The following is a 27,756-nucleotide window of genomic DNA, read 5'->3' as shown; positions in this document are numbered from 1 at the left end:
CCACCATTACTATACAACAGCACTATCCAGCTGACTACACGCAGCTTTCAACCCATGAACCAGCAATGAAGAATGGTGAAAAAAGCAGCTCAAATACAAATACTATTTCCATCTTTTCCTGTCCAACTGACTGCTGCACTTCTGAGAAAGCCAGTGGGAGAGGATGATGAAGCAGCAAACAAGAATAAAAAAGTTAACTTACTTGCAGCACTATACACGTGGGCTGGTAGAAATCCACAACCTGTTTGATAACTGGCTGGAACAGGAGTCTGTAGCCTGAAACCCAAAGGAAAAAGGCATCTTCAAAGTTAGAAGACTAGACCATTCCCACTGCCCTGCTACTAAAACAGGAGCATTCAAACATGTTCTGAAATACTAGCATCCTGAGTCTGCTCATGTGAGATCACCGTTGATTTTTCATTACATGGTAGTGATAGTAACCTTGAGCCTTTGTCTGTTAAGTGAATAAGTGCGAGCCAACTTAGATACACATTGAGCACTGAGCTGTTGATAATGGTCAGTTTAGTACCTAATTAAAAGACGTTCCAGTATGTCATCTGAGAGCTTTAATCAGTTGTTAAGTTCTGCAGACAGAAATATCTGCAATTGCATCATCTTTTTTAGAAGCAAAAGCTTAGTATGGAATGGTACAGACATATAATTAGAAGTCTCACTTGGTAAAATAGTAACAAGAGGCAATCTAGCAATGAGATCACAAAGTTGGGGAGTTGTCCTGGTCAATGGAAAAAATACTTGTTAAAATCAAATGACAATCTCATTCAAGTTCACCTGATTTTGAGCTGTATTATACAATGCAGGACCATGTGCACTGTCATGCAGCAGGGGTGAGGAAAAGATAGAAAAAGTGGGTGTTGGAACAGATACTTTAGGATTCATGAAGACCTAAGATACAGTGCTTGGAACTGTATCCGCTGGAGTTTAGAAGTGCTTTAGTCCCCAACTAAACACGCCAGGTTTTGTTGTAAGTGCTGCTTTTATATGCATGTTTAAGTACTGTACACTCAATAAATCTGTGACACCTAACATTCAATATTTACAAACCCTTTTGATTTGTGGAGTAACACACTAACAGTGCAACCCTACCCAGTATGTCCTGGATACACAGTTCTATTAGACCAATTGGACCCAATTGGTGGGTTTGACTATGAGCCCCTTTGGGGTGATTACATCCTTGTTGCCCCTTTGATAATTCAAAAGTCGATATTCAAAGTAACCTGAATGTAAATGCAACATGTGCCAACATCTAGGCATGCAAAAGTGAATTCGGAGAGGGAGTAACAAGGATACAACACGAGTTCAGATTGCCTTCTCGAGTGAGAAGCTGCCTATTCACTAGCCCAGCTGAGACCAGAAACAGAATGGGGCCCTCATGGAAGAACACGCAACTGCTTTCAGCAGAGATCAAATGTTGTCAGCCAGCAGAGAGGACCCTGACTGTATCAAAACCCAAATGACTACCTTGTACGACATTTATCTTTAACAATGCTTCCCTATTGTTATGCAGTCTTTCCTTGCAGGGCATTTCCTCAAAAAGACTGACTGGGGTGAAAGCTGCCTTCCAGCCTATTTGATCTCACTCTTTCAGAATACTAACCCCACCATCTCCCCATTATAGCATCCAACTGTTTCACAGAATGATACAGCATAGAAGGAAGGCTGAATGGCACGTGGCAACCCTCTGAAAGACCTATTCAATTAGTCCCACGACCATGCTCTTTCCCCATAGCCCTGCAAATTTTCTTTTGCATATTTATCCAATTCCCTTTTGAAAGTTACAATTGAACCTGCTTCCACCACTCTTCAGGCAGCGTATTCCAGTTCACAACACACTCTGCGCAAAAAAAATTCTCATCTCCCCTCTGATTTCTTTGCCATTTGTTTTAAATCTGTTGTTTTTAAAAATGAATCCCACACTGCGACATCATGTTCCAGCTGTTGATCACCATGTGTATGAAGCAATAGTTCGCAACATAGGCTCCCAACTTGCCTGATGCCCTTGAGCTGGTGACCTCCTGTTCTGTGGCCCAGTTATACAGGTCGGATGTCCAAAATCCGGCACCCTTGGGACCGAGACCGTGCCAGATTTCGGATTTTCCTGGATGTTGGAAAACAGAACCACCACTCCGCAGCCCCTCGCTGCTCCCCTTCTCCCCCTAGCTCTTTCAGGGGGATACAATAAAAAGCTGTGTCTTCAGTCTCGTCAAGTAATTATGATCAATTGACACTCAAAATGTTGCATCTGAATATTTCCAAAAATGTCAAGTTATCGGACAGCTGGATTTTGGACATCCTGAAAGCATTGCGTTCAGGTTTATCTCTCTATTCAGATCAAAAATTGCAACTTTTGCCTGAACCAAGTCGGTGCATACAAACATACGAATTAGGAGCAGGAGTAGGCCACTCGGCCCCTCGAGCCTGCTCCGCCATTCAACAAGATCATGGCTGATCTGATTGCAACTTCGACTCCACATTTCTGCCTACCCCCAATAACCTTTCACCCCTTGCTTATCAAGAATCTATCTACCTCTGCCTTAAAAATATTCAAAGACACCGCTTCCACCGCCTTTTGAGGAAGAGAGTTCCAAAGACTCACGACCCTCAGAGAAAAAAATTCTCATCTCTGTCTTAAGTGGGTGACCCCTTATTTTTAAACAGTGACTCCTAGTTCTAGATTCTCCCACAAGAGGGATCATTCTTTCTGCATCCACCCTGTCAAGACCCCTCAGAATCTTATATGTTTCAATCAAGTCGCCTCTTACTCTTCTAAACTCCAGCGGATACAAGCCTAGCCTGTCCAACCTTTCCTCATAAGACAATCCGCCCATTCTAGGTGTTAGTCTAGTAAGCCTTCCAAACAGCTTCCAATGCATTTACATCCTTCCTTAAATAAGGAGACCAATACTGTACACAGTACTCCAGATGTGGTCTCACCAATGCCCTGTATAACTGAAGCATATCCTCCCTACTTTTGTATTCAAGTCTCCTCGCAATAAAAAATAACATTCTATTAGCTTTCCTAATTACTTGCTGTACCCGAATACTAACCTTTTGCGATTCATGCACTAGGACATCTAGAACCCTCTGCATCTCAGAGCTCTGCAATCTCTCACCATTTAGATAGTATGCTTCTTCTTTATTCATCCTGTCAAAGTGGACAATTTCACATTTTTCTACATTATACTCCATTTGCCAGCTCTTTGCCCACTCACTTAACCTATCTGTATCCCTTTGTAGCCTCATGTCCTCTTCAGAACTTACATTCCTACCTATCTTTGGGTCATCAGCAAATTTAGCAAACATACCTTCGGTCCCTTCATCCAAATCATTTATATAAACTGTAAACAGTTGAGGCCCCAGCACTGATCCCTGTGGCACACCACTCGGTACATCTTGCCAACCATAAAATGACCCATTTATGCCTACTCTGTTTCCTGTTCGCTAGCCAATCTTCTATCCATGCCAAAATGTTACCCCCTACACCATGAGGTTTAATTTTCCGCAATAACTTTTGGTGTGGCACCGCATCAAATACCTTCTGGAAATTTAAGTACAGTACATCCACCAGTTCCCCTTTATCCACATGGACTATTCACACAGACTGTGCCTCCACACCTCACAACATCTACACAAGATTCATTGCCAGCATCTCACTACACCTACAGCAGCACAACTGACCCAATAAAGGCCCTGTAGTGGTTATCTTATTGGGCTAGTAATCCAGAGGCCTGGGATAATAATCCTGAGAGCATGCATTCAAATCTCCACAACGGCTGCTTGCGAATTGGAATTCAGTTTGAAAGAATTTGTGAAAAAAAGCTGTCCTCACTAATAGTCACCATGAAGCTGTTTGATCGTCGTAAAAACTCGAATGGCCTTACGCTATATGTGGGCCCATATGTGACTCCAGTCCCACAATGATGTGTTTGAATCTTAATTGCGCTCAGAAATAGCTTAGCAAGCTCCTCAACTGCAATAGTGGTAACGGAAGGCCCACTACCACCTTCTCAGGGCAACTAGGGATGCGCGATGCATGCTGGCCTTGCCAGTAATGCCCACATACCGAGAACGATTTAAAAGAATCTATTGGATAGACAGCTCAGGCCGATAGAGTGGAAGGGTTTAAAGGAGGATTGGATAAAGATCTCAGAAACCGAGTGATTGGAGAGATTGATTGCTCTTTCCTTACTTTGGTCATCGATTCCATCCCGAAGTGGAACATTCAGGCAATAATACCGTCCGCTTTCAGCACCAACTTCATACATGTCACCTGTGAAGAGAATTTCAAACACAATCCATCCAAAATACAAAGAGCAGCCTTTTTTCACATTAAAAAAAAAATTACAGTATTGAAACAACCAAAATCTGAAAAGGAAGTAACTTTGGAAGCAGAGGATCATGGGACCTGGAGGAGGCCAATCAGCCCCTCAAGCCTGTTCGACCATTCAATTACATCTAGTTCTGGACTCCCCCACCAGAGGAAATAGATTCTCTCTATCTAAACTATCAAGTCCTTTAACCATTTTAAACACCTCAATTAGATCACCCCTTAATCTTTTATACTCGAGAATACAAACCTAGTCCGCATAAGAAATGCTTTAACCAGTCCTCTCCCTCCAAAAATACCAAGTAAACTGCTGCGTATTACCAGCATTTACTGTTTTTATGCTAGATTTCTAGTGATGAGATGAGTGACTGGTTGTTATATTTTCAGTGGGGTAGTTTGGTTGGAGGCGATTGAGGAATGCTGACCAGGAGGCTTCTAGCCACAAGGATGCAGAGGCCAACATCCACCTGGACAGGGAAACAGGGGCTTGGTTAAACATCTCATCCAACAGTGCCGCACTCCCTCAGTACTGCCCCTCTAACAGTGCCGCACTCCCTCAGTACTGCCCCTCTGACAGTGCAGCACTCCCTCAGTACTGCGCTCTGCCCCTCCGACAGTGCAGCGTTCCCTCAGCACTGCCCTCTGACATCACAGCGCTCCCTCAGTACTGCCCCTCCAACAGTGCAGCACTCCCTCAGTATTCCACTGGGAGTGTCAAAGCACTCATATCCTGAAGTAGGATTTGAACCTACTGACTTTGGAGGGGAGAGTTCTACCAATAAGCCAACCTAATACATGTGAGACTGGCTACAATTTACCAGAGGTTCAAAGAAGACAGACATAGTGAAGTTTTTCGGCAGCACTGAGATTTCCTGTCTGTCTACATTCAATTTCTACAGAGGCTGCTGGTTTCTGTGGACAGCCTGAGGGAATTGTTAGTATGAAACGCACAAAGTTATGCTTTACTGGAAAAAAACTATTTTACCAAATTCTACTTCCAATTCCCCACCCACCCCCCCCCCCCGCCACTGGCTCCAAATGTCTCACCTGTTCCAGGAAAAAAATAGTTCCCATACTTGTGGAAGGATACCGTCATGACTCGGTCAGTGAGGTAAAAGGCTTCCTGCACCCCATCACCATGATGAATATCGATGTCAATGTACAGGACACGTGGATGGTACCTGCAGGGAATAAATCGTTACATGGGTTCGGAAATCACTTAAGCCTGCAAAGTGCACGATCCAAAACACGCACAGGCCTTGATGGATTTAAATTTACAAAAAGAATCGTTAAAAGCACTGCAGTTCTTCCGCAGACCCAGTTTGAGAACAACTGCACTAGATTATCCAACGGTAGGTGAATGGAGGCAAGTGGAGAGAGAAAATGTGGTGGTAGCCCCAATTCCCACTGGTTTTCTACATTATACAAAACATCCCACAGAAGAAAGATAGGAGAACTTGCACATATACTGTCCATTTCACCACCTCAGGACCCCCCAAAACGCTTCACCAATGAATTACTTTGCAGGTACAGTTACTGGTGCAATGCACGAAATGCAGAAAAACAGAACACTGATAACTGGATTTTATTGTATGTGCAAAACGCCAATCAGGGCGAAAAATATCGGCACTCAATCCTCTGCATTGTTTGAAATATAATTCAGAAAATGTCTTACTTCAGCAGTTCCAGGATTCCAATGACAATATCATTCACATAACAGAAACCTGAAGCCTACAGAAAGAAAAAGGTTTTAGTTTACGTTCAGGAGCACTGTACTTAACCAGATGTTTTATCATATAATGCAATACCTCAAATTTCTTGGCGTGATGAAGTCCTCCAGCCCAATTAATGGCGATATCACACACCTTAAAACAGAGAGCCATTTGTCAACAAGCTGTACTTAATTCTACCACTTTATCAGTAAAAAAGAAAGTGAAAGGGGTCGGGCAGGCGAGGGCAGTCAGGTGCGAGGGCGGCCGGGTGGGGGAGAGGGGGCGAGGCAGGAGAGTGAGACACAGGGAGGAAGAAAGACAGAGATACTATGAGGTGGACAGAGGAATGATGCCAGATAATCCAAAATAAGTAGAGGTATGCAACCAAACCAGAGGTAGATAGAGGATGGGGACCTGAGGGTAGACTCAGTTGGAACAAAATCAGAAATTAAAATGGAGGGCATAAAATTCATGGATGAGTCTGGAGGACAGAGGAAACAAAGGTTAGAAAATAAAAAGAGTTTGGCAGTGCTGAAGGGTATCTATTTCAATGCAAGGAGTCCAGCAAATAAAGCAGATGAGCTGAGGGCACAGATAGACACGTGGCAGCATATCATAGCTATTACAGAAACATAGCTTAAGGAGGGACAGGAACGTTCCTGGTTACAGAGTTTTCAGCCGCGATAGGGAAGGGGATAAGAAAGGAGGAGAATGGCAATTTTGGTCAAAGAAACTATTACAACTGTGAGAAGGGAAGATATGTTAGAAGGTTCATCAAATGAGGCCATATGGATTGAGCTAAGGAACAAAATAGGGGCAATCACATTGCTGGGAGTGTACTATAGACCCCCAAACAGTCAGAGGGAGACAGGAGAGCACAATGTAGGCAAATCTCTGCGAACTGCAAGAACAATAGGGCAGTAATAGTAGGGGATTTTAACTACCCCAATATTAACTGGGATAGTTTTAGTGTGAAAGGAATTGAGGGAGCAGAATTCTTGAGGTGCATTCAGGAGAACCTTTTTGCTCAGTATGTAGCAAGTCCAACAAGAGAGGGCACAGTTTTAGACTTAGTTTTAGGAAATGAAGATGGGCAGGTGGAAGGAGTGGCAGCGGGAGAACATTTTAGTGGTAGTGATCATAATTCAATCAGTTTTAAAGTAATTATGGAAAAGGACAGGGAGAGAACAGGAGTTAGATTTCTCAATTATGAAGAGTGATTTCGAGAAAGTGGACTAGAAACACTACTTGAAGGTAAATCATTGTCAGAGCAGTGGGAGGCATTCAAAGGGGAGATTCAAGGGGTTCAGAGTAAACATGTTCTCAAAAAGAAAAAGGGCAGGGTCGGACGTCCAAATCTAGAGCCCCATGGATGTTAAGGAGCTTACAGGATAAAATAAGGGAGAAAAGGAAAGCTTAGGCCCGACACCGAGAACTCAATATTACAGACAGCCGAGAGGAGTATAGAAAGTGGAGGGGTGAAACTGAAAAGGAAATTAGGAAAGCAAAGACAGGGCATGTAAGAATATTGGCAAGCAAAATCAAGGTGAACCCAAAGATGTTTTATCAATACATTAAGAGTAAGAGGCTAACGAAAGAAAGAGTAGGGCCCATAAAAGACCAAAAAGGTAACCTATGTGTAGGGACAGAAGATATTGGTATTGTTCTTAATACTTTGCACCTGTCTTCACAAAAGAGGGGCATGTTGCAGATATTGCAGTTAAGGAAGAGGGGTGTGAAGTATTGGATGTGATCAACATAGGGAGAGAGGACGTATTAATGGGATTAGCATCCTTGAAAGTTGATAAATCACCAGGGCCAGATGAAAAGTAAACCAGGCTGTCAAAAGAAGCAAGAGAGGAAATAGCGGAAGGTCTGACCATCATTTTCCAGTCCTCGCTGCATACAGGTGTAGTGCCGGAGGATTGGAGGACCGCTAACGTTGTACCTCTGTTTAAAAAGGGAGAGGGGGGGTAGACCAAATAATTACAGGCCAGTGAGTCTAACCTCATTCAAAAGAAGTCTGGATATGCACCTCAAGTGCCGTAATCTGCAGGGCTACGGACCAAATGCTGGAAGGTGGGATTAGAATGGGTGGAACGTTTTTCGGTTGGCACAGACACGATGGGCGAAGTGGTCTCTTTCTGTGCCGTAAACTTTCTATGACTGCAGTATCCAGAATGAGCTAAAGGATCATCCACAACAATGACTCACAAATGAGTGCCCCTACATTCAAACAGCGAGTCTCATACTTGAATATACAGAAACATGCTTTGGTATGGATATACATTTTGTGGTTACCTTGTTGTTTAATTGTGTTGCTCCTTGTAGAGAGGCTCCTGTGTATCGTGAGCAGAACTCGAACAATCCTGGAAACACAGGGCTGAAAATACAAAATGGTTTCACTCAGATTCAATCAGCTAATGCGCATTTTACTGGAAGCCGGTACCTCCACAGCACTGGTAAAGACAGGGCTTCTTATATCATGAGGAGGCTGAAATGACTGTGAAAATTTCAGGTCTCAGACAAGAGGAAGTGAAAGCTGATGATTCCTCACCACCGGTGCTATCAGTCCCACTCAACATTTAACAGATTAAAAACCGTTCAATGCGATTCAGGTCAACAAATATACTGTTACCATCTTCCTGAGCAGGTCACGTAGTTTTGACCTTTATGAAGTGTCTGTGAATTCTTCAAAGGTACAAGAATCTATACAACACTTCTCATCCCAAAGACGTCTGCATCAAGTTAGAAAGCTGATCTGCAACAGCTGGCATGTAGCATCATTGATCTGTTACATAGCCAGATGTAGTACCAGTCTTGTACCACGAGAATCCCGTGATCGTGTAGCCCAACTTATCATGACCAACTAATCAGTGTAGCAAACCACCAATGTGCACTGCACTACTTAGGACTGCCGCTCAGCCCACTGTTGTCAATCAGCTGCTTGGGTCTCTCCTCCTCCTTGTGCTGCTCAGAGAATTTGCACTCCTGGAGTTAGCTTTCTTCGTGGCCCTGCCCTGGGTCAGTTTCAAACTTCCTGAATTTCTGCGTTTGTGAATGTCTTTTCAGAAATCAACATTTAATAAGCGGGTGATTAAGACATGTTGAACCAGAAGCACAGAGCGACGACGTCAAGCAGAAGCACTATCTGACAGTCAGTGCCAGTTTCCAATATAGGGAGCTGTCTGGGATAAACAGGGAAGGTGCGAGTGGTGGGGACTGTACTAAGTATTAGATACAAACATCATGAATCGAACAACATCAGCCTCAACAGAGTCACAATTGTGTGTTTAACCACTCCACTTTGACCCTCTCTTACCAATCATCTCCCACGTTGAAGGTGTTCAGGCTCTTGGTGAAACCCTGCATGTTGTTTGGGCTCACTCTCTGCAGGAAGTCAATATAGTCCTCAGAGTGGAAGCGGCACATGTCATGCTGGGAGGCCTGGTATGGTTTAAATACCTGTTGGAAACAAAACAATTATCCAAGATTTCCCTTTCAGGCTTGTAACTAGCCCCCAAGTGCTGAGAGGGGAGAGAAAGATAAATGGAGCAACAATATACAAGAACAGCCAACATCAGTCCAACATAATTAACCAGTTATAACATACATTTATACTGTGCCTTTAAGATACTAAAATGTCTCAAAGTGCTTCACAGAGCTGCATTTTTTAAAAATTTGTTTCATGGTATGTGGGCATTGCTGGCCATGCCAGCATTTGTTGCCCATCCGAAGGTTGTGGTGAGCTGCCTTCTTGAACTGCTGCAGTCCATGTGGGGTAGGTACACCCACAGTGCTATTAGGAAGGGAGTTCCAGGATTTTGACCCAGCAACAGTGTAGGAACTGTGATATAGTTCCTAGTCAGGATGGTGTGTTGCTTGGAGGGGAACTTGCAGGTGTGTTCTCATGCATCTGCTGCCCTTGTCCTTCTAGGAGTTAGAGCTCGCGAGTTTGGAAGATACTGTCTGAGTAGCCTTGGTGCATTGCTGCAGAACATCTTTGTAGATGCTGCACATTGCTGTCACTGTGCGCGATGGTGGAGGGAGTGAATGTTTGTGGATGGGGTGCCAATCAAGTGGGTTGCTTTGTCCTGGAAGGTGTCGAGCTTCTGGACTGTTGTTGGAGCTGCACGCATCCAGACAAGTGTGGAGTCAGGAGCTGAGTTACTCGCTGCAGGATTCCTAATCTCTGACCTACTCTTGTAGCCACAGCATTTATACGGCTGGTCCAGTTCAATTTCTGGTCAATGGTAACCCCAGGATGTTGATGGTGGGGGAATCAGCGATGGTAACGCCACTGAATGTCATGGGGAGATGGTTAGATTCTCTCTTGTTGGTGATGGCCATTGCCTGGCACTTGTGTCGTGCGAATGTTACTTGCCACTCATCAGCCCAAGCCTGAATGTTGTTTGGGTCTTGCTGCATACAGGAATGGACTGCTCCAGTACCTGAGGAGTTGCGAATGGTACTGAACACTGCAATCATCAGCGAACATCCCCACTTCTGACCTTGTGTTAGAGGGAAGGTCATTGATGAAGCAGCAGCAGATGGTTGGGCCAAGGACACTACCCTGAGGAACTCCTGCAGTGATGTCCTGGGGCGGAGATGATTGGCTTCCAACAACCACAACCACCTTATCTTCCTTTGTGTTAGGTATGACTCTAATCAGTGGACTGTTTTCCCCTCGATTCCCATTGATTTCAATTTTGCTAGGGCTCCTTAATGCCGCACTCAGTCACATGTTGCCTTGATATCAAGAGCAATCACACTCACCTCTGGAATTCAGCTCTTTTGTCCATGTTTGGGCCAAGGCTGTAATGAGGTCATGAGCTGAGTGGGTCCAACAGAACCAAACTGAGCATTATTGGTGGGCATGTTGTTGCTGAGTAAGTGGCACTTGACAGCACTTTCGACAACACCTTCCATCACTTTGTTGATGATTGAGAGTAGACTGATGGGGCGGTAATTGGCCGGATTGGACTTGTCCTGCTTTTTGTGGATAGGACATACCTGGGCAATTTTCCACATCGTTGGGTAGACACCTCTATTGTAGCTGTATTGGAACAGCTTGGCTAGGGGCATGGCTAGCTCTGGAGCACATCTTCAGTGGTACAGTTGTCAAGTCCACTGCTTTTGCTGTATCCAGTGCCTTCAGCTGTTTCTTGAAATCACATGGAGTGAATTGTTTTGTCTGAAGACTAGCATCTATGATGGTGGAACATCAGAAGGAGGCCAAGATGGATCATCCAGTTGAGCTGAGACAGGAGATGAAACTAAATACTTGCGCTCATTTGAAAATAACGTTCCATTCAAAGCTGAAACTAGGCTTCGCACAATTAAAGATAAACAAATTAGTCCCTCGGCGGATACTCCAGTGAAAGCAGTGAACAACTCAACCACATTGTGTGCAGTGAGCAGATCTCAATCAGGTAGTGGCAAAGATGCTACGAAGTTTCAAGGCCACCCACCTTGGCTTGGTGCATGGGCAGGGAGGGGAGTTGGCAGGGGGGGGGAGAGAGATTGTGCAGGAAGAAAGCAGCCCACTAAGGTTTCGGAGAAACTAAACAAAAACCGGGAACATTAGCATAGTATGTTACTGGATTAGTAATCCAAAGGACTAGACTAAAGATTAGGAGACAGGAGTTCAAATCCCACCACAGCAGCCAAGGAATTTAAATTGAATTAATTAAATAATTCTGGAAAAAAGCAGAGAGGGTGAAGCGATACATTTTGGTAGTGTTACAACCAAGGCAGGAGGGGTGCACTGCCTTTCTCTAGTCCCACTTCTCCACAGGTCACAACATATATTTAAATATGTACCCAGTTACCGATATGGCCAATCATATACTCTATTTTTATTTCAGAATAAAATCCACCAACTATGTTTCTAAACAACAAAAGTATTAATTTATTATAAAACAAGACTTAGTCAATAAAGATGCAAAGCTTTAACACACAGTTTGAAATATGGCAGTAAATACATATATTCCCAACACACACATCCTGAAAAATAAAGATGCTTTGACCAAAGTACTTGTTAATTCTTGAAGAAAAAGGATATGTTATGTTCCAGATAGCACACAGTCTGGCATCCAAATACACATAGACAGGTCACTGGGATCTTTTCAGAAGCAGTTGTTTTAGGTCAGTCACCCTTCTGATGTTAAATGTTAACTCTGCTTCTCTCTCCACAGATGCAGCCAGACCTGCTGAGTATTTCCAGCATTTCTTGGTTTTATTTCAGTGCCCTAAGCTCTCTCCTTGGTGACTATAGGAAATAGTCTTGATTGACACTGACAAAATTCATTAAAAAAACTTATTAAATCTCCTTTAACACCCCCTTTTACCACTTGTCTGCCCCAGCATCTCGAGAGTTACCTCAAATCTATAGTTTCCTATGGCTGGAATCCTGGTGAATCTACAGTGTCTGCTCTCCATGGCTTTAATGTTCTTTCGTTAATGCAGCACAGTGGCGCAGTGGTTAGCACCGCAGCCTCACAGCTCCAGCGACCCGGGTTCAATTCTGGGTACTGCCTGTGTGGAGTTTGCAAATTCTCCCTGTGTCAGCGTGGGTTTTCTCCGGGTGCTCCGGTTTCCTCCCACAAGCCAAAAGACTTGCAGGTTGGTAGGTAAATTGGCCATTATAAATTGCCCCTAATATAGGTAGGTGGTAGGGAAATATAGGGACAGGTGGGGATGTGGTAGGGAACATGGGATTAGTGTAGGATTAGTATAAATGGGTAGTTGATGGTCGGCACAGACTCGGTGGGCCGAAGGGCCTGTTTCAGTGCTGTATCTCTAAACTAAACTAAACAAAACCCCAGTTACTAACTGTTGCCGTGTCAGCCACAGCTCAGTTGGTAAAACCCTCCCCGCTGGACTCAGAAGGCTGTAGGTTTAAGCCCCACTGCAGTGACCTGAGCACAAAAGAAAATCCGGCCGACAATCCAGTGCAGTACTGAGGGAGTGCTGCACTGTCTGAGGCGCCATCTTTCAATGAACGCAAAAAACCCCAACGCTCCATCGGCTCTTTCAGGTGGACGTAAAACATTCCACAGCACTATTTTGAAAAAGAGCAGGGGAGTTATGGTGTCCTGCCCTGTGATTAAAATGCCATTGTGATCTTGCTGTGCGCAATTTGGCTGCCATGTTTCCCACCTTACAACACTGACAACACTTCAAAAGTATTTCACTGCCTGTAAAGCACTTTGAGACCTCCTGAGCTTGTGAAGGTGCTACAGAAATACAAGTCTGCCTTTTTTTCCTCCAATCAATGTCTTGTATCAATTGACCATTTCTTCTTTACTCTTAAGACTCTACGCTCCTATTCATAAAATTTAAGATTCCACTGCTATATTTTGTGGATTTATCTACCTGCACTCCCTGTGTCAGGGCATGCATTTGAAGTCTCTCTGTTCATTATCATCCTTCTGCATTTTTCCATTGAATTCACACTCCCATTGCATGTGTTTCTTTACTCCCAAAATGTATTTGCCTAGCACTTATCCCCATTAAACTGTATCTGCCACTTGTCTGCCCATCTTAACCTGTGCCATCCTCAAGTATTTCCCAGTCCCCCTCAATGTTTGCAAAACTGCCTATTATTGTGCAGTCAGCAGATTTTGAGACTGTGTTCCTTGTAACCAGCCTAGAGGAGGCAGAGGTCATGCTACGAAACCCTAGTCAGATCACACCTATAGTAGTTCTGGTCACCACACTTAGGATATACTGGCCTTGGAAAGAGTGCAGTGCAGATTTACCAGAATGCCTAGATTCCAAAGGTTAAATTATGTGGAAAGATTACACAAATTAGGGTTTTATTCGCTGGAATTTAGAAGATTAAGTAGTCTGCACTGAGTGTGAAGGGAGTTCGGTAAGTGAGTGAATTTTAGGGGTTAATCTCTCAAGACGAGTTTTGTTTTACATCTAGCAATTAATTGAGATTCCTGTTTCAGTTGAGGTAAGCTAGGTTTCTTGCAGTTTTAAACAGGGGTATAGGGACATTCAGAGTAGATGTAGCTAGCTTCAACTGGTTTCTGAACTGTAGCAGAGCTTTAGCAAAGCTAACACAGCATTGTTTTCAGAGTATAAATTCAGAGGACTCAGTGCCGCTTGTCTGTATTGAGTGCTGCTGGGGGGGCACAAGAGTGTTAAGAAGGGAGTTTGGTAATTGAGGGAGTTCGGGAAGGAGGGGAACATAAATTAAGAAAAATATCTGAGTGCACACTGTGTAAAGTGGGAGTTTGGTGCGTGAGGGAGGGGGTCCTTTCTTTCTTCTACCTTTTTTCAGCCTCCAGTAGCTGCCGTTCTCTTCAGTACAGGGGAAGAAGTTGATTGGTGAGTAACTGCCAAGTTATTTTACTTCTCATTGTAATAAAAAGATTTTAAAGTTAACGTCATGGCAGGTCAGCTCAGCCAAGTGGAATGTATGTCCTGTGGTATGTGGGAAGCCATGGACCCACGTGTCCTAGACGAACACCTCTACAGGAAGTGTCACCGACTGCAAAAGCTTGAGCTCCAGGTTTTGGAACTCGACCGGCGGCTGGAGTCTCTGATGTTCATCCGCAACACGGAGGACTACGTGAACAGCATGTTTAGGGAAGTGATCACACTGCAAGTTAGGAGCATGCAGGCGGAGAGGGAATTGGTGACTGTCTAGGAGAACCAGGCAGGCAGTGCAGGATCCCGAGTCTATCTTTCTTGCTAATCGGTTTTCTATTTTGGATACTGATGACAGTGGTGGCTCCTCGGGGGAGTGCAGCCAAAGCAAAATCCGTGGCATCACGGGTGGCTCAGCTGTACAGGAAAGGAACAAGAAGAGTGGAAGAACAATAGTGATAGGGGATTCGATAGTCAGGGGATCAGACAGGCATTTCTGCAGCAATAAATGTGACTCCAGGATGGTGTGTTGCCTCCCTGGTGCCAGGGTAAGGAGCAACTGCAGGACATCCTTCTGGGGGAGGGTTAACAGCCAGAGGTCTTGGCCCACATTGGTACCAATGACATAGATTGGAAGAGGGATGAGGTCCTGAAAGAAGATTTTCGGGAGTTTGGAAGGAAATTAAAAAGCAGGACCTCCAAAGCAGTAATCTCAGGATTACTCCCAGTGCCACGTGCTAGTGGGCATAGGAATAGGAGGATTCATCGATTGAACACGTGGCTGGAGAATTGGTGTTGGAGGGAGGGCATCAGATTTCTGAGGCATTGGGCCTTGTACAAAATGAATGGGCAACAACTTAACAGGACCAGAACTAATATCCTCACAGGGAGATTTGCTAGTGCTGTTGGAGAGGGTTTAAACTAGCTTGTCAGGGGGGTGGGAACCTGAGCGGTAGCTCATATTGGAAGCAGAAAAGTAGCAAATGACATGAGAAGGCAGGCGAAACAAAGGCATGCATCAACTAGGCTTAGAATGCAGAATATAAGGACGACAAGGTTAAGGGCATGCTACCTCAATGCATGCAGCATTCGCAACGAGGTAGATGATTTAAAGGCACAAATAGAGGTAAATGGGTATGATCTAATTGCCATTATAGAAATGTGGCTACAGGGTGACCAAGACTGGGAACTGAATATTCAAGGATATTCGACATTTAGGAAGGACAGGCAAAATGGAAAAGGAGGTGGTGTTGCGCCGATAATAAGGGATGGGATCAGTACATTAGTAAGGGAGGATCTCAGATCGGAAGAACAAAATGTGGAATCTGTTTGGGTGGAGCTTAGAAACAGCAAAGGGTAGCAAACACTGGTAGGAGTTTATAGGCCAAACAGTAGTGGTAGTGTGGGGCACGGTATTAATCAGGAGATTAGAGAAGCATGTAGCATGGGTAATACAGTAATCATGGGTGACTTCAATCTGCATATAGACTGGGGAAACCTAATGAGCACTAATGCTGTGAAGGACAAGTTTCTGTAGTGTGTTAAGGATGGTTTTCTAGAGCAGTATGTCGAATAACCGACTACAGAACAGGTTACTTTAGATCTGGTATTATGTAATGAGAAAGGGCTAATTAATAATCTTGTTGTAAAAGAACCTTTAGGGATGAGTGACCATAATATGATAGAATTTTACATTATGTTTGAAAGTAAGGTGGTGGAATCCGAAGACAGGGTGTTAAATTTGAACAAAGGAAATTATGAAGATATGATGGGTAAACTGGCTGTGGTGGAATGGGAAAATACATTAAAAGGTATGACAGTACATTGGCAATGGATAGTCTTTAAAGAAATATTACACAGTTTACAGCAACTATATATTCTTTCAAGGCACAAAAACCCCAAGAGTAAAGGCAATCAACCGTGGATAACAAAGGAAGTTAAGGATTGTATAAAATAAAAATAAAAGTCTATAAAGTTGCCAAAAATAGTAGTAAACCTGAGGATTGGGAGGATTTTAGAATACAGCAAAAGAGGACAAAGAAACAGATAAAGAAAGGGAGAACAGAATATGAATGCAAGCTAGCAAAAAATATAAGAACGGACTGTAAAAGCCTCCACAGGTACGTAAAAAGGAAACATTTGGCTAAGACAAATGTGGGTCCATTGCAGGCAGAATCAGGAGAATTTATAACCGGGAATAGAGAAATGGCAGAGAATCTAAATGATTACTTTGTGCCTGTCTTCACTGAGGAAGATACAAGAAACCTCTCAGAATTAGAGATCTGAGGGATTAGGGAGAATGAAGAATTGAAGGAAATTATTAAGAAGGAAGTTGTATTGGAGTAATTAATGGGGCTGACGGTTGATAAGTCCCCAGGACCTGATATTCTACATCCCAGAGTGTTGAAAGAGGTAGCTAGGGAGATAGTGGATGAATTAGTGATCATCTTCCAAAATTCTATAAATTCTGGAGCAGTTCCTGCAGATTGGAAGGTCGCAAATGTCACCTCACTATTTAAAAAGGGAGGGAGAAAAAAAAAGGGAATTACAGACTTGATAGCCTCACATCAGTCGTTGGGAAATTACTAGAATCTATTGTAAAGGATGGGACAAATGGACACGGATAATAATGATCTGATTGGGAACAGTCAACATGGATTTATGAATGGGAAATCACATTTGACGAACCTGTTGGAGTTTTTGAAGATGTTACTAACAGAATTGATAAAGGGGAGTCGGTGGACATGGTATAATGGATTTTCAGAAGGCTTTTGATAAAATCCTCCACTGGAGGTTGGTTGGCAAAACTAAAGCACATGGGATAGGAGGTAATACACTGGCATGGATTAAGGATTGGTTAACAGGCAGAAAGCTGACAGCATTAATAAACGGGTCATTTTCGTGTTGGCAGGGTATGACTAGTGCGTACCGCAGGGATTAGTGCTTGGGCCCCAGCTGTTCACAATATATATCAATGATTTGGATGTGGGGACCAAATGTAGTATTTCCAAGTTTGCGGATGACACAAAACTAGGTGGGAATGGGTGTTGTGAGGAAGTTGCAAAGCAGCTTCAAGGGGATTTGGACAGACTTAGTGAGTGGGCAAGAATGTGGCAAATGGAATATAATGTGGAAAAATGTGAGGTTATTCACTTTGCTGGGAGGAACAGATGCGCAGAGTATTTCTTAAATAAGAGATTGTAAAGTGTAGCTGCACAAAGGGACCTGGGTGTCCTTGTCAATAAGTCACTGAAAGCTAACATACAGGTGCAACAAGCAATTCGGAAGTATGTTAGCCTTTATCGTAAGAGGTTGAGAGTACAGGAGTAGTGAAGTCTGGCTTCAATTGTATAGAACCTTGGTTAGACCGCACCTGGAATACCGTGTGCAGTTTTGGTCACCTTACCTTAGGAAGGATATTATTGCCATAGAGGGAGTGCAATGAATGTTCACCAGACTTGTTCCCCGGATGGCAGGACTGTTGTATGAAGAGAGATTGGGAAAACTGGGCCTGTATTCGCTAGAGTTTCAAAGAATGAGAGGTGATCTCATTGAAACATACAAAATACTTTAAGGGATAGATGCAGCTAAGATGTCTCCCCTGGCTGGGGAGTCTAGAACCAGAGGATACAATTTCAAAATAAGGGGGAAGCCACTTAGGACAGAGATGAGGAGAAATTTCTTTACTCAAAGGGTTGTGAATCTTTGGAATTCTCTACCCCAGAGGGCTGTGGAAGCTCAGTCATTGAGTATGTTTAAAGCAGAGATTGACAGATTTCTAAATACAAATAGCATAAGGGGATATGAGGATAGTGTGGGAAAAAGTCATTGAAGTGGATGATCAGCCATGATGATATTGAATGGCAGGGCAGGCTCGATGGGCTGAATGGCATACTCCTGCTCCTAAGTTCCCATGATTTGATCCAAGTTTTCAAGATATCAAAGTGCAAATGAGGGTTTCAGGAAAGTACGTCAGGAACAGCACCAGGCGTACCTAAAGATGAGGTGACGACCTGGTGAGACTACAACACAGGACCACACGCATGCTAAATGGCAGAAGCAGCATGTGATACAAAGCCAAGCGATCCCACAACCAATGGATCAGCTCAAAGCTCTGTCGTCCAGCCACGTCCAGTTGTGAATGGTGGTGGACAATTGAACAACTAACCAGAGGAAGAGGTTCTACAAAGATCCCCATCCTTAATCATGGGGGAGCCCAACATGTCAGCGCAAAAGACAAGGCTGAAGCATTTGCAAACATCCTCCTGAGGTTCCCCAGCATCACAGATGCCAGTCTTCAGCCAATTCGATTCACTCTAGGTGTTATCAAGAAACGGTTGAAGGTACTGGATACAGCAAAGGTTTTGGGCCCTGACAACATCCCAATTGTATTAATGAAAACTCATGCTCCAGAACTAACCACACCCCTAAATAAGCTGTTCCAAGGCAGCAACACTGGCATCTACCAGACAATGTGGAAAACTGCCCAGGTATGACCTGCCCACAAAAAGCAGCAAAAATCCTAATCCAGCCAATTACCACCCCATCAGTCTACTCTCGATCATCAGCAAAGTGATGGAATGTGTCATCAATAGTGCTATCAAGTGCCACTTAAACAGTAATAACCTGCTCGCTGAAACTCAGTTTGGGTTCCTCCAGGGCCACTCAGCTCCTGACCTCATTACAGCCTTGGTTCAAACATGGACAAAAGAGCTGAACTGCAAAGGTGAGGTGAGAGTGACTGCCCTTGACATCAAGGTGCCTTAGCCAAATTGAAGTCAATGGGAATCGAGGGAAAACTCTTCACTGGCTGGAGTCATACCTAGCACAAAGGAAGATTGTTGTTGCTGTTGGAGGCCAAATATCTCATCCCCAGGACATCGCTGTTCCTCAGGTAGTGTCCTAGGCTCAACCATCTTCAGCTGCTTCATCAATGACCTTTCCTCCATCATAAAGTCAGAAGTGGGGATGTTCGCTGATGATTACACACTAAGTACCATTCACAACTCCTCAGATACTGAAGCAGTCTGTGGTCACATGCAGCAAGACCTGAACAACATTCAGGCTTGGGCTGATAAGTGGCAAGTGACATATATGTCACACATGACAATCTCCAACAAGAGAACATCTAACCATCTCCCCATGACATTCAACGGCATTACCATCGCTGAATCCCCCACCATCACCATCCTGGGAGTTACCATTGACCAGAAACTTAACTGGACCAGCCACATAAATACTGTGGCTACAAACTCAGGTCAGAGGCTAGGAATTCTGCGGCAAGTAACTCACCTCCTGACTCCCCAAAGCCTGTCCACCACCTACAAGGCACAAGTCAGAAGTGTGACAGAATACTCTCCATTTGCCTGGATGAGTGCAGCTCCAACAATACTCAAGAAGATCGACACGACCCACGACAAAGCAGCCTGCTGATTGGCACCCCATCCACCGCCTTAAACATTCAGTCCCTCCACCACCGGCACACAGCAGCAGCAGTGTGTACCATATACAAGATGCACTGCAGCAACCTGCCAAGCTTCCTTTGACAGCATCTTCCAAATCTGTGACCTCTATCACCTAGAAGGACAAGGACAGCAACTGCATGGGAACACTACCATTTGCAAATTCCCCTCCAAGTCACACATAGGATCATAGGAAATAGGAGTAGGCCATTTTGCCCGTCATGCCTGCTCCGCCATTCAAACAGATCATGGCTGATCATCTACCTCTACGCCATTTTCCCCACTATCCCCATATCCCTTGATGTTGTTAGTATTCAGAAATCTATTGATTTCTGTCTTGAACATGCTCAAGGACAGCCCTCTGGGATAGAGAATTCCACAGATTAACCACCCTCTTGAGTAAAGAAATTCCTCCTCATCTCAGTCTTAAATGGCCTGCCCCTTATTCTGAGACTGCGTCTCCTTGTTCTCGACTCACCAGCCACAGGAAACATCCTATCCACATCTACTCTGTCACACCCTGTAAGAATTTTGTAAGTTTCAATGAGATTACCTCTCATTCTTCAAAATCTAGAAAATACTGACCCAATTTCTGCAATCTCTCCTCATAAGACAATTCCACCATCATAAGATTAGTCTGGTGAACCTCCGTTGCACTCCCTCTAGGGCACGTATATCCTTACTTAGTTGAGACCAAAACTGTACACGTGCAGTCTCACCAAGGCTTTATACAATTGAAGCAATACATCTTTACTCCTGTACTCAAATCCCCTTGCAATGAAGGCCAACATACCATTTGCCTTCTTAACTGCTTGCTGCACCTACATACTAGCTTTTAGTGACTCATGAACAAGGACACCTAGGTCACTTTGGACATCAACACTTCCCAACCTCTCACCATTTAAGAAATACTCTGCCTTTTTGTTTTTTCTATCAAAGTGGATTACCTCACACTTATTCACATTATATTCCATCTGCCAAGGTCTTGCCCATTCACTTAGCCCGTCCAAATCCCCTTGAAGACTCCTTGCATCCTCCTCACAACTTGCATTCCCACCTAGTTTTGGGTCATCAGCAAATCTGGAAATATGACAATGGGTCCCCTTATCCAAGTCATTTATATAGATTGTAAACATCTGTGGCCCAAGCATTGATACTTGGGGCACCCCACTAGTAACAGCCTGCCATCCTGAGAATGACCCATTTATTCCTACTCTCTGCTTTCTGTCTGTTAACCAATTCTCAATCCATTACAGTATATTACCCCCAATCCCATGTGCTCTAATTTTGTTTACTAAACTCCTGCGTGGGACCTTATCAAAAGCCTTCTGAAAATCTTAATAATCCTGACTTGGACGTATATCGCCGTTCCCTCACTGTCGCTGAGTCAAAAACCTGGAACTCCCTTCCTAACAGCACTGTGGGTGTACCTACACCAGATGGACTGCAATGGTTCAAGGCGGCGGCTCACCACCACCTTCTCGAGGGCAATTAGGGATGGCAACAAATGCTGGCTTTGCCAGCAACACTCACATTCCATGAAAGAATTTTTAAAAAATTAACGGAAACAGATAGAGAAGATAAACTATTTCCGCTGGTTGGGGAGTCTAGGACCAGAAGGCATAATCTAAAAAAATTAGAGCCAGACTTTTTAAGGAGTGAAGGATGGTAGAAGTTTGGAACTCTCTTCCACGAATGGCAATTGATGCTAAATCAATTGTTACCTTTTAAACTGAGATTGATAGATTTTTTTAACCAAAGGTATTAAGAGATATGGGGCAAAGGCGGGTTTCTGGAGTTAGGTCACAGTCATGATCTTACTGAATGATGGAACAGGCTTGAGGAGCTAAATGTTCCTGTTCCTATGGTCCAAATCATCCAGATATACAGAGAACAATAGTGGACATAGAACTGAAAATAGTTCCCCTCCAAGTCACACACAGCATCCCGACTTGGACAGGTATCTGCCATTCCTTCATGGTTGCTAGGTCAAAACCCTGGAATTCCCTACCAAACAGCTCTGGAGGAGCACCTTTCCCACATGACTACAGTGGTTCAAGAAGGCAGCTCAAGGGTGAGTAGGGATGTGCAATAAATGCTGGCCTTGCCATTGACACCCAAATCCCGAGAATGAATTTAAAAAAAACACAGCATGAGCAAATAAAGGAATAATTTATTACATTAGTACACCACAGTTAAAGCATTTTCATCTGGGGAAACCACAAAATAGCAGTTCAGACTCCTGACCAAAATTTTCATTCTAAATAAAGTGATCCACCTCAAACTCATTAACTTTGAACCGGTCTTATTTTAGTTCAGTAATGACTGTGCTCCCCAAGTGCAATGCATCTCTTTTAAAAAGCTCTAGTCATAAATAGTCAGCTGCTCAATCGAGATTAAATGCCTGGGCTACTTAACTTATGTCCCTGATAAATGACTGCATTAGGCATGAGCCTGTTTATAAAGGGATACATAAGGGAGAAGGGAACAGATGTATGCTGGCATTTGAGTGGGAGGCAGTGGGGAATATAAACACCAGCATAGACCTGTTGGGCCGATTGGCCTGTTTCTCGGCTGTAGATTTGATATAACTATGAAATGCAACAGCTTTCAAATCACTACACGTACCATCATTTTCTTGTATAGTCCATAATGTAGAACCAAACTGTGAGTGAGAGACAGGCGATGTGGTTTCATGGGATGCCCAGCACCTAAACAAAGATGATGTGGTAGACAACAGTGAGTGTGATTCAAATGCAACACAGACACCATCAAAAAAGGTTCAAGGTGGTATTCCACAACAGTGCATATGCATGGATTATACAGAGACAGTTTCAACCTATATCCATAAAGTGCTTCTCAGAGTACCTGAGGGCGCGTATCAAGTGGGGTGGGGTGGGGTTGGGCGGGGGTTTAAAGAACAAGGAGTGAGAAAAATCCTCCATATAGTGAATTTCAAATCACCACAGGAACATAAGAAATAGGAGGAGTAGGCCATTTGGCCCCTCGAGCCTTTTCCGCCATTCAACTAGATCATGGCTGATCATCTACCTCAACGCAATTTTCCCACACTATCCCCATATCCCTTGATGCCTTTAATATGTAGAAATCTATCGATCTTCGTCTTGAATATACTCAATGACTGAGCCTCCACAGCCCTCTGGGATAAAGAATTCCAAAGATTCACCACCCTCTGAGTGAAGAAATTCCTCCTCATCTCAGTCCTAAATGGCCGACCTCTTATTCTGAGACTGTGTCCCCTGGTTCTGGAATCTCCCAGCCAGAGGAAACATCCTTCCTGCATCAACACTGTCGAGCCCTGTAAGAATTTTGTATGCTTCAATGAGATCACCTCTCATTCTTCTAAACTCTAAAAACACAAACTCTAAACTCATACATCCCGATCTATAGTTTTCATGGTCCCGAAGTAAAACACTCCGTAAGAATCAGTAGTAAATAGATTAAAAACAGAACAGATGGAAATTCACAGCAAGTTCCCTTTGAAAGACTTGAATCTCAGGACATCACAAAGTGCTTTACAGCTACTTTTGAAGTGTAGGCACTGTTGTAATGTAGGAAACGTGGCAGCCGATTTGTGCCAGCAAGCTCCCACAAACAGCACTGCGGTAAGGTAAGTGACAACCAGCTTCAGTTGAGGGAAAAATATTAGCCAGGACACCTTGCTCTTCTTCAAATGGTGCTGTGGGACTTTTTTCACATCCCGCTGAGGGGATAGATGGGACCTCGGTTTAACGTCTCATCCAGAAGACGGCACCTCTGACAGTGCAGCACTCACTCAGCATTAAAGGCCGACTACCCAAGCCAAACCCGACGACGTAATGTACTTTTTGGACTTGAAAGGTGGTTTTGTTACAGTTATTTGAAGCTTGTGCAGATAAGCAACAAAGTGAAAAAAGGAAGGTAGGTTAACTGATGGTCTGGTAGGGCGTGGGAAAAAATGAAAGGACTCGGGCTGGGTCAGGCTCGGGTAGGGTTTCATTTGCAGACCCAAACCGTCCTTTACTCGGCATTGCACTTAAGTGTAAGCCTAGATTTTGAGTTCAAGTCTCTGGAGTGGGACTTGAACACATAATTGTCTAACTCAGAGGGCATTTATGAGTCAACCACATTGCTGAAGGTCTGGAGTCACATGTAGGCCAGACCAGGTAAGGGCAGCAGATTTCCTTCTGTAAAGAACATCAGTGAACCAGATGGGTTTTTACAACAATCAACAACGGTTCCATGGTCACCATTAGACTAGCTGTTGTTTCATAGTCATCACTGAAACTAGCTTTTTATTCCAGTATTATTGAATAAATTGAATTTACATTCTCCAGCTGCCCTGGTCAGATCTAACCCATGGCTCTGGATCATAAATCCAGATCTCTGGATTACTAGCCCAATAACATAACCACTAGGTAACCTGCCCTGTAACCTCCCTTCCTTCCCCCAACCCCTGCATTGCCAATAACCACCATCCCATCAAAGTGTCTCCAGTCTCTGTATCACCACCTACCATATAGCCCAATGTCCCTCCATTTATATAACTGCCAATATACCCCCAGACTTCAGATATCACTCCCCCAGCCGCTATATGTCCCCAACATACCCCCTTTATTCCACCCCTGCCCCAGCCTCTACATGCCCCAATGTAACCATCACCTTTATTCCACCTGCCCCCCAGCCTCTAAATGTGCCCAATGTACCCCCACCTTTATTCCACCCCTCCCCCAGCCTCTAAATGTCCCCAATGTACCCTCACCTTTATTCCACCCCTCCCCCAGTCTCTATATGTCCCCAATGTACCCCCACCTTTATTCCACCCCTCCCCCAGCCTCTATATGTCCCCAATGTACCCTCACCTTTATTCCACCCGTGCCCCAGCCTCTATACGTCCCCAATGTACCCTCACCTTTATTCCACCCCTCCCCCAGCCTCTATACGTGCCCAATGTACCCTCGCCTTTATTCCACCCCTCCCCCAGCCTCTATATGTCCCCAATGTACCCCCACCTTTATTCCACCCCTCCCCCAGCCTCTATATGTCCCCAATGTACCCCCACCTTTATTCCACCCCTCCCCCAGCCTCTATATGTCCCCAATGTACCCACACCTTTATTCCACCCCTCCCCCAGCCTCTATATGTCCCCAATGTACCCTCACCTTTATTCCACCCCTCCCCCAGTCTCTATATGTCCCCAATGTACCCCCACCTTTATTCCACCCCTCCCCCAGCCTCTATATGTCCCCAATGTACCCCCACCTTTATTCCACCCCTCCCCCAGCCTCTATATGTCCCCAATGTACCCCCACCTTTATTCCACCCCTCCCCCAGCCTCTATATGTCCCCAATGTACCCCCACCTTTATTCCACCCCTCCCCCAGCCTCTATATGTCCCCAATGTACCCCACCTTTATTCCACCCCTCCCCCAGCCTCTATTCCACCCCTCCCCCAGCCTCTATTCCACCCCTCCCCCAGCCTCTATTCCACCCCTCCCCCAGCCTCTATTCCACCCCTCCCCCAGCCTCTATTCCACCCCTCCCCCAGCCTCTATTCCACCCCTCCCCCAGCCTCTATACCACCCCTCCCCCAGCCTCTATACCACCCCTCCCCCAGCCTCTATACCACCCCTCCCCCAGCCTCTATATGTCCCCAATGTACCCCACCTCTATTCCACCCCTCCCCCAGCCTCTATTCCACCCCTCCCCCAGCCTCTATTCCACCCCTCCCCCAGCCTCTATTCCACCCCTCCCCCAGCCTCTATATGTCCCCAATGTACCCCCACCTTTATTCCACCCATCCCCCAGCCTCTACATGCTTCCTATGTACCCTCACCTCTATTCCACCCGTGCCCCAGCCTCTCTATCTCCCCAAGGTACCCCCCCCCCCCCCCCCAGCCCCTGTAGCTTACCCACCCCAACATTCCCTTCACTCACCATAGTGAAAATTGCCCACATCTGGGTCATAAAAGTAAGAAACCTTCCTTGCCATGGCGCGCCGGCCCGCAGCACCGACTCCCGCCCGCACACTGCGCCCCGCGTCACCGCGTCCTGCGTCTGACGCAGTTCCCACAGCGCGCTGACGTCACTGGAGGCTGCGTTCGGTTCCCGGGAGCAGGGACACGGATGACGTTTGGTTTCCCTGGTTACAGCGCAGCGTCTCCCCTGGCGAGAAGGGCGGCTGTCACTCAGCAGGAGCCAGAGGCAAGGGGCAGGGGTCAAGGGTTAGAACGAGGCTCAGGGCCAAGATTAGGGTCAGGGGTCAGATTATGGCTCAGAGCCAAGGAAAGATATTGTTGTCGGGGGTCAGAGCAAAAGTTAGCACCGCAGCCTCTGCTCCAGTGACCCGGGTTCGATTCTGGGTACTGCCTGTGCGGAGTTTGCAAGTTCTCCCTGTGACCGCGTAGATTTCCGCCGGGTGCTCCGGTTTCCTCCCACAGCCAAAGACTTGCAGGTTGATAGGTAAATTGGCCATTGTAAATTGCCCCTAGTGTAGGTAGGTGGTAGGAGAATTGAGGGGATGTGGTAGGAATATGGGATTAATGTATCTGTATCTCTGCCTTCCTTGTTGCTTTGGTCGCTGTGAGGCCACTATGGAGTGACCTCTCCATGGCGGATGTATGGAGGTTGTGAGTTGCCCAAGCGTCAAAACCCCCCTCTTGGCCTTTCTGGTGGGGTCCAAAGGAGTGCAGAGCACGACGTGCTGGCTGCAGGAACTGCCGGAAACATGCCAAAGGTGACACATGCCTTCTGGGTTCCATTCCGGATTTTCTGTTAGGGTTTACTCCCTTAGCCTTGGTCTCTCCCGAGACACCCACAAGGCAGTGGGATTGTTAGGGCCCCTGCTCAGGGGTAGGTGGTTGCTGGTGGGAGGAGGTGGGGGGAAGGGGGTGCGAAGGGGAGGGGCGCGGTGGGAAGGGGTGGAAGGAAGGGGGTGTGAGGGGGAGCTGGGAAGGGGGCTGCAGGGGAGTAGGAGGGGTGCAGGGGAAAGGAGTGTGAGGGGAAGATGGTGCGAGGGGGGAGCTGGGAAGGGGGTGCGAGGGGGTGGGGGGATTCCCAGCACAGCAACTCGATTGGATTTCATGGGTACTGAAAATGGGAGGTCAATACCTGTTTTTAATGGTTTGTAAACTTGTAAACGCCTGAAAGATGAAATAGCGAGGTCGCTGCTCCCGAGCCGGCGGGTAACTCAGTTGTCCTTCCAGAGTGTCAAGCGTGAAGGGCGGTGCGGCCATGCCGGGCTCCAGGGATGAGGCCGCTCCTCAGCATCCCAAAAGTATGAGGAAAGCTTCGAGTGCAGCACCGCTGTTCAGTTCCCCCGTCACCGACGCCGGAGAAGCCGCATCACGTTTCAGGCATCACGTTTACCAATAAATCCGGCATCGGGATTAATGTAGGATTAGTATAAATGGGTGGTTGATGGTCGGCACAGACTGGGTGGGCCAAAGGGCCTATTTCAGTGCTGTGTCTATAAATAAATAAATAAGTAAAGGGCAACCTTAAGGTCAGGGGTCAAAATGCGGGTCCCTGGACCCCGGGCTAAAGTCAAGGTGAGATTCAGGGGTCAGCGATATGTGAACTTGGACAGAGTGAATCTTGACCACTGAGGCATCGGCCACAGCTGAGTCCAATCCCACCCTCACTGGGTGAGCAGTGTCCAAACACACACACACATTCTAGTAAGCAGCTGTCAGTAGAGGTCAGAGCCATGGACCTTGGCTCACTGTACCCCTCCAAGATCCCAGGGGCATTGATTTCAATTGGCGTGTATGCCCTGAATGAGTTCTGATACAGGCCAAGAATCAGGCCACTACAGGGGGAGGTGGTGGCGTAGTGGTAATGTCAATGGACTAGT

General features: G+C 45.4%; 1 protein-coding gene across 1 annotated transcript in view; it reads right to left on the bottom strand.

Moving 5' to 3' along the window:
* hdac3 (histone deacetylase 3) overlaps positions 1 to 25,946 on the bottom strand; it is a 41,876-nt gene extending 15,930 nt beyond the window's left edge. The window contains exons 1-9 of the mRNA XM_068044004.1: positions 25,839 to 25,946; positions 22,530 to 22,612; positions 9,380 to 9,522; positions 8,359 to 8,440; positions 6,154 to 6,210; positions 6,021 to 6,076; positions 5,393 to 5,526; positions 4,208 to 4,288; positions 203 to 276 (exon numbers count right to left, since the gene is read on the bottom strand). Coding sequence (XP_067900105.1) covers positions 203 to 276; positions 4,208 to 4,288; positions 5,393 to 5,526; positions 6,021 to 6,076; positions 6,154 to 6,210; positions 8,359 to 8,440; positions 9,380 to 9,522; positions 22,530 to 22,612; positions 25,839 to 25,893 — 765 coding nt within the window. The 5' untranslated portion in view covers positions 25,894 to 25,946. The remainder of the gene's footprint in view (positions 1 to 202; positions 277 to 4,207; positions 4,289 to 5,392; positions 5,527 to 6,020; positions 6,077 to 6,153; positions 6,211 to 8,358; positions 8,441 to 9,379; positions 9,523 to 22,529; positions 22,613 to 25,838) is intronic.
* Positions 25,947 to 27,756: the final 1,810 nt, after the last annotated feature.

Source organism: Heterodontus francisci, chromosome 12 (assembly GCF_036365525.1).
Source record: "Heterodontus francisci isolate sHetFra1 chromosome 12, sHetFra1.hap1, whole genome shotgun sequence".
In the NCBI taxonomy this organism is placed as follows: Eukaryota; Metazoa; Chordata; class Chondrichthyes; order Heterodontiformes; family Heterodontidae; genus Heterodontus; species Heterodontus francisci.
Note: the sequence above shows the minus strand (reverse complement) of the source record. Positions and strands in the feature narration are given on the sequence as shown.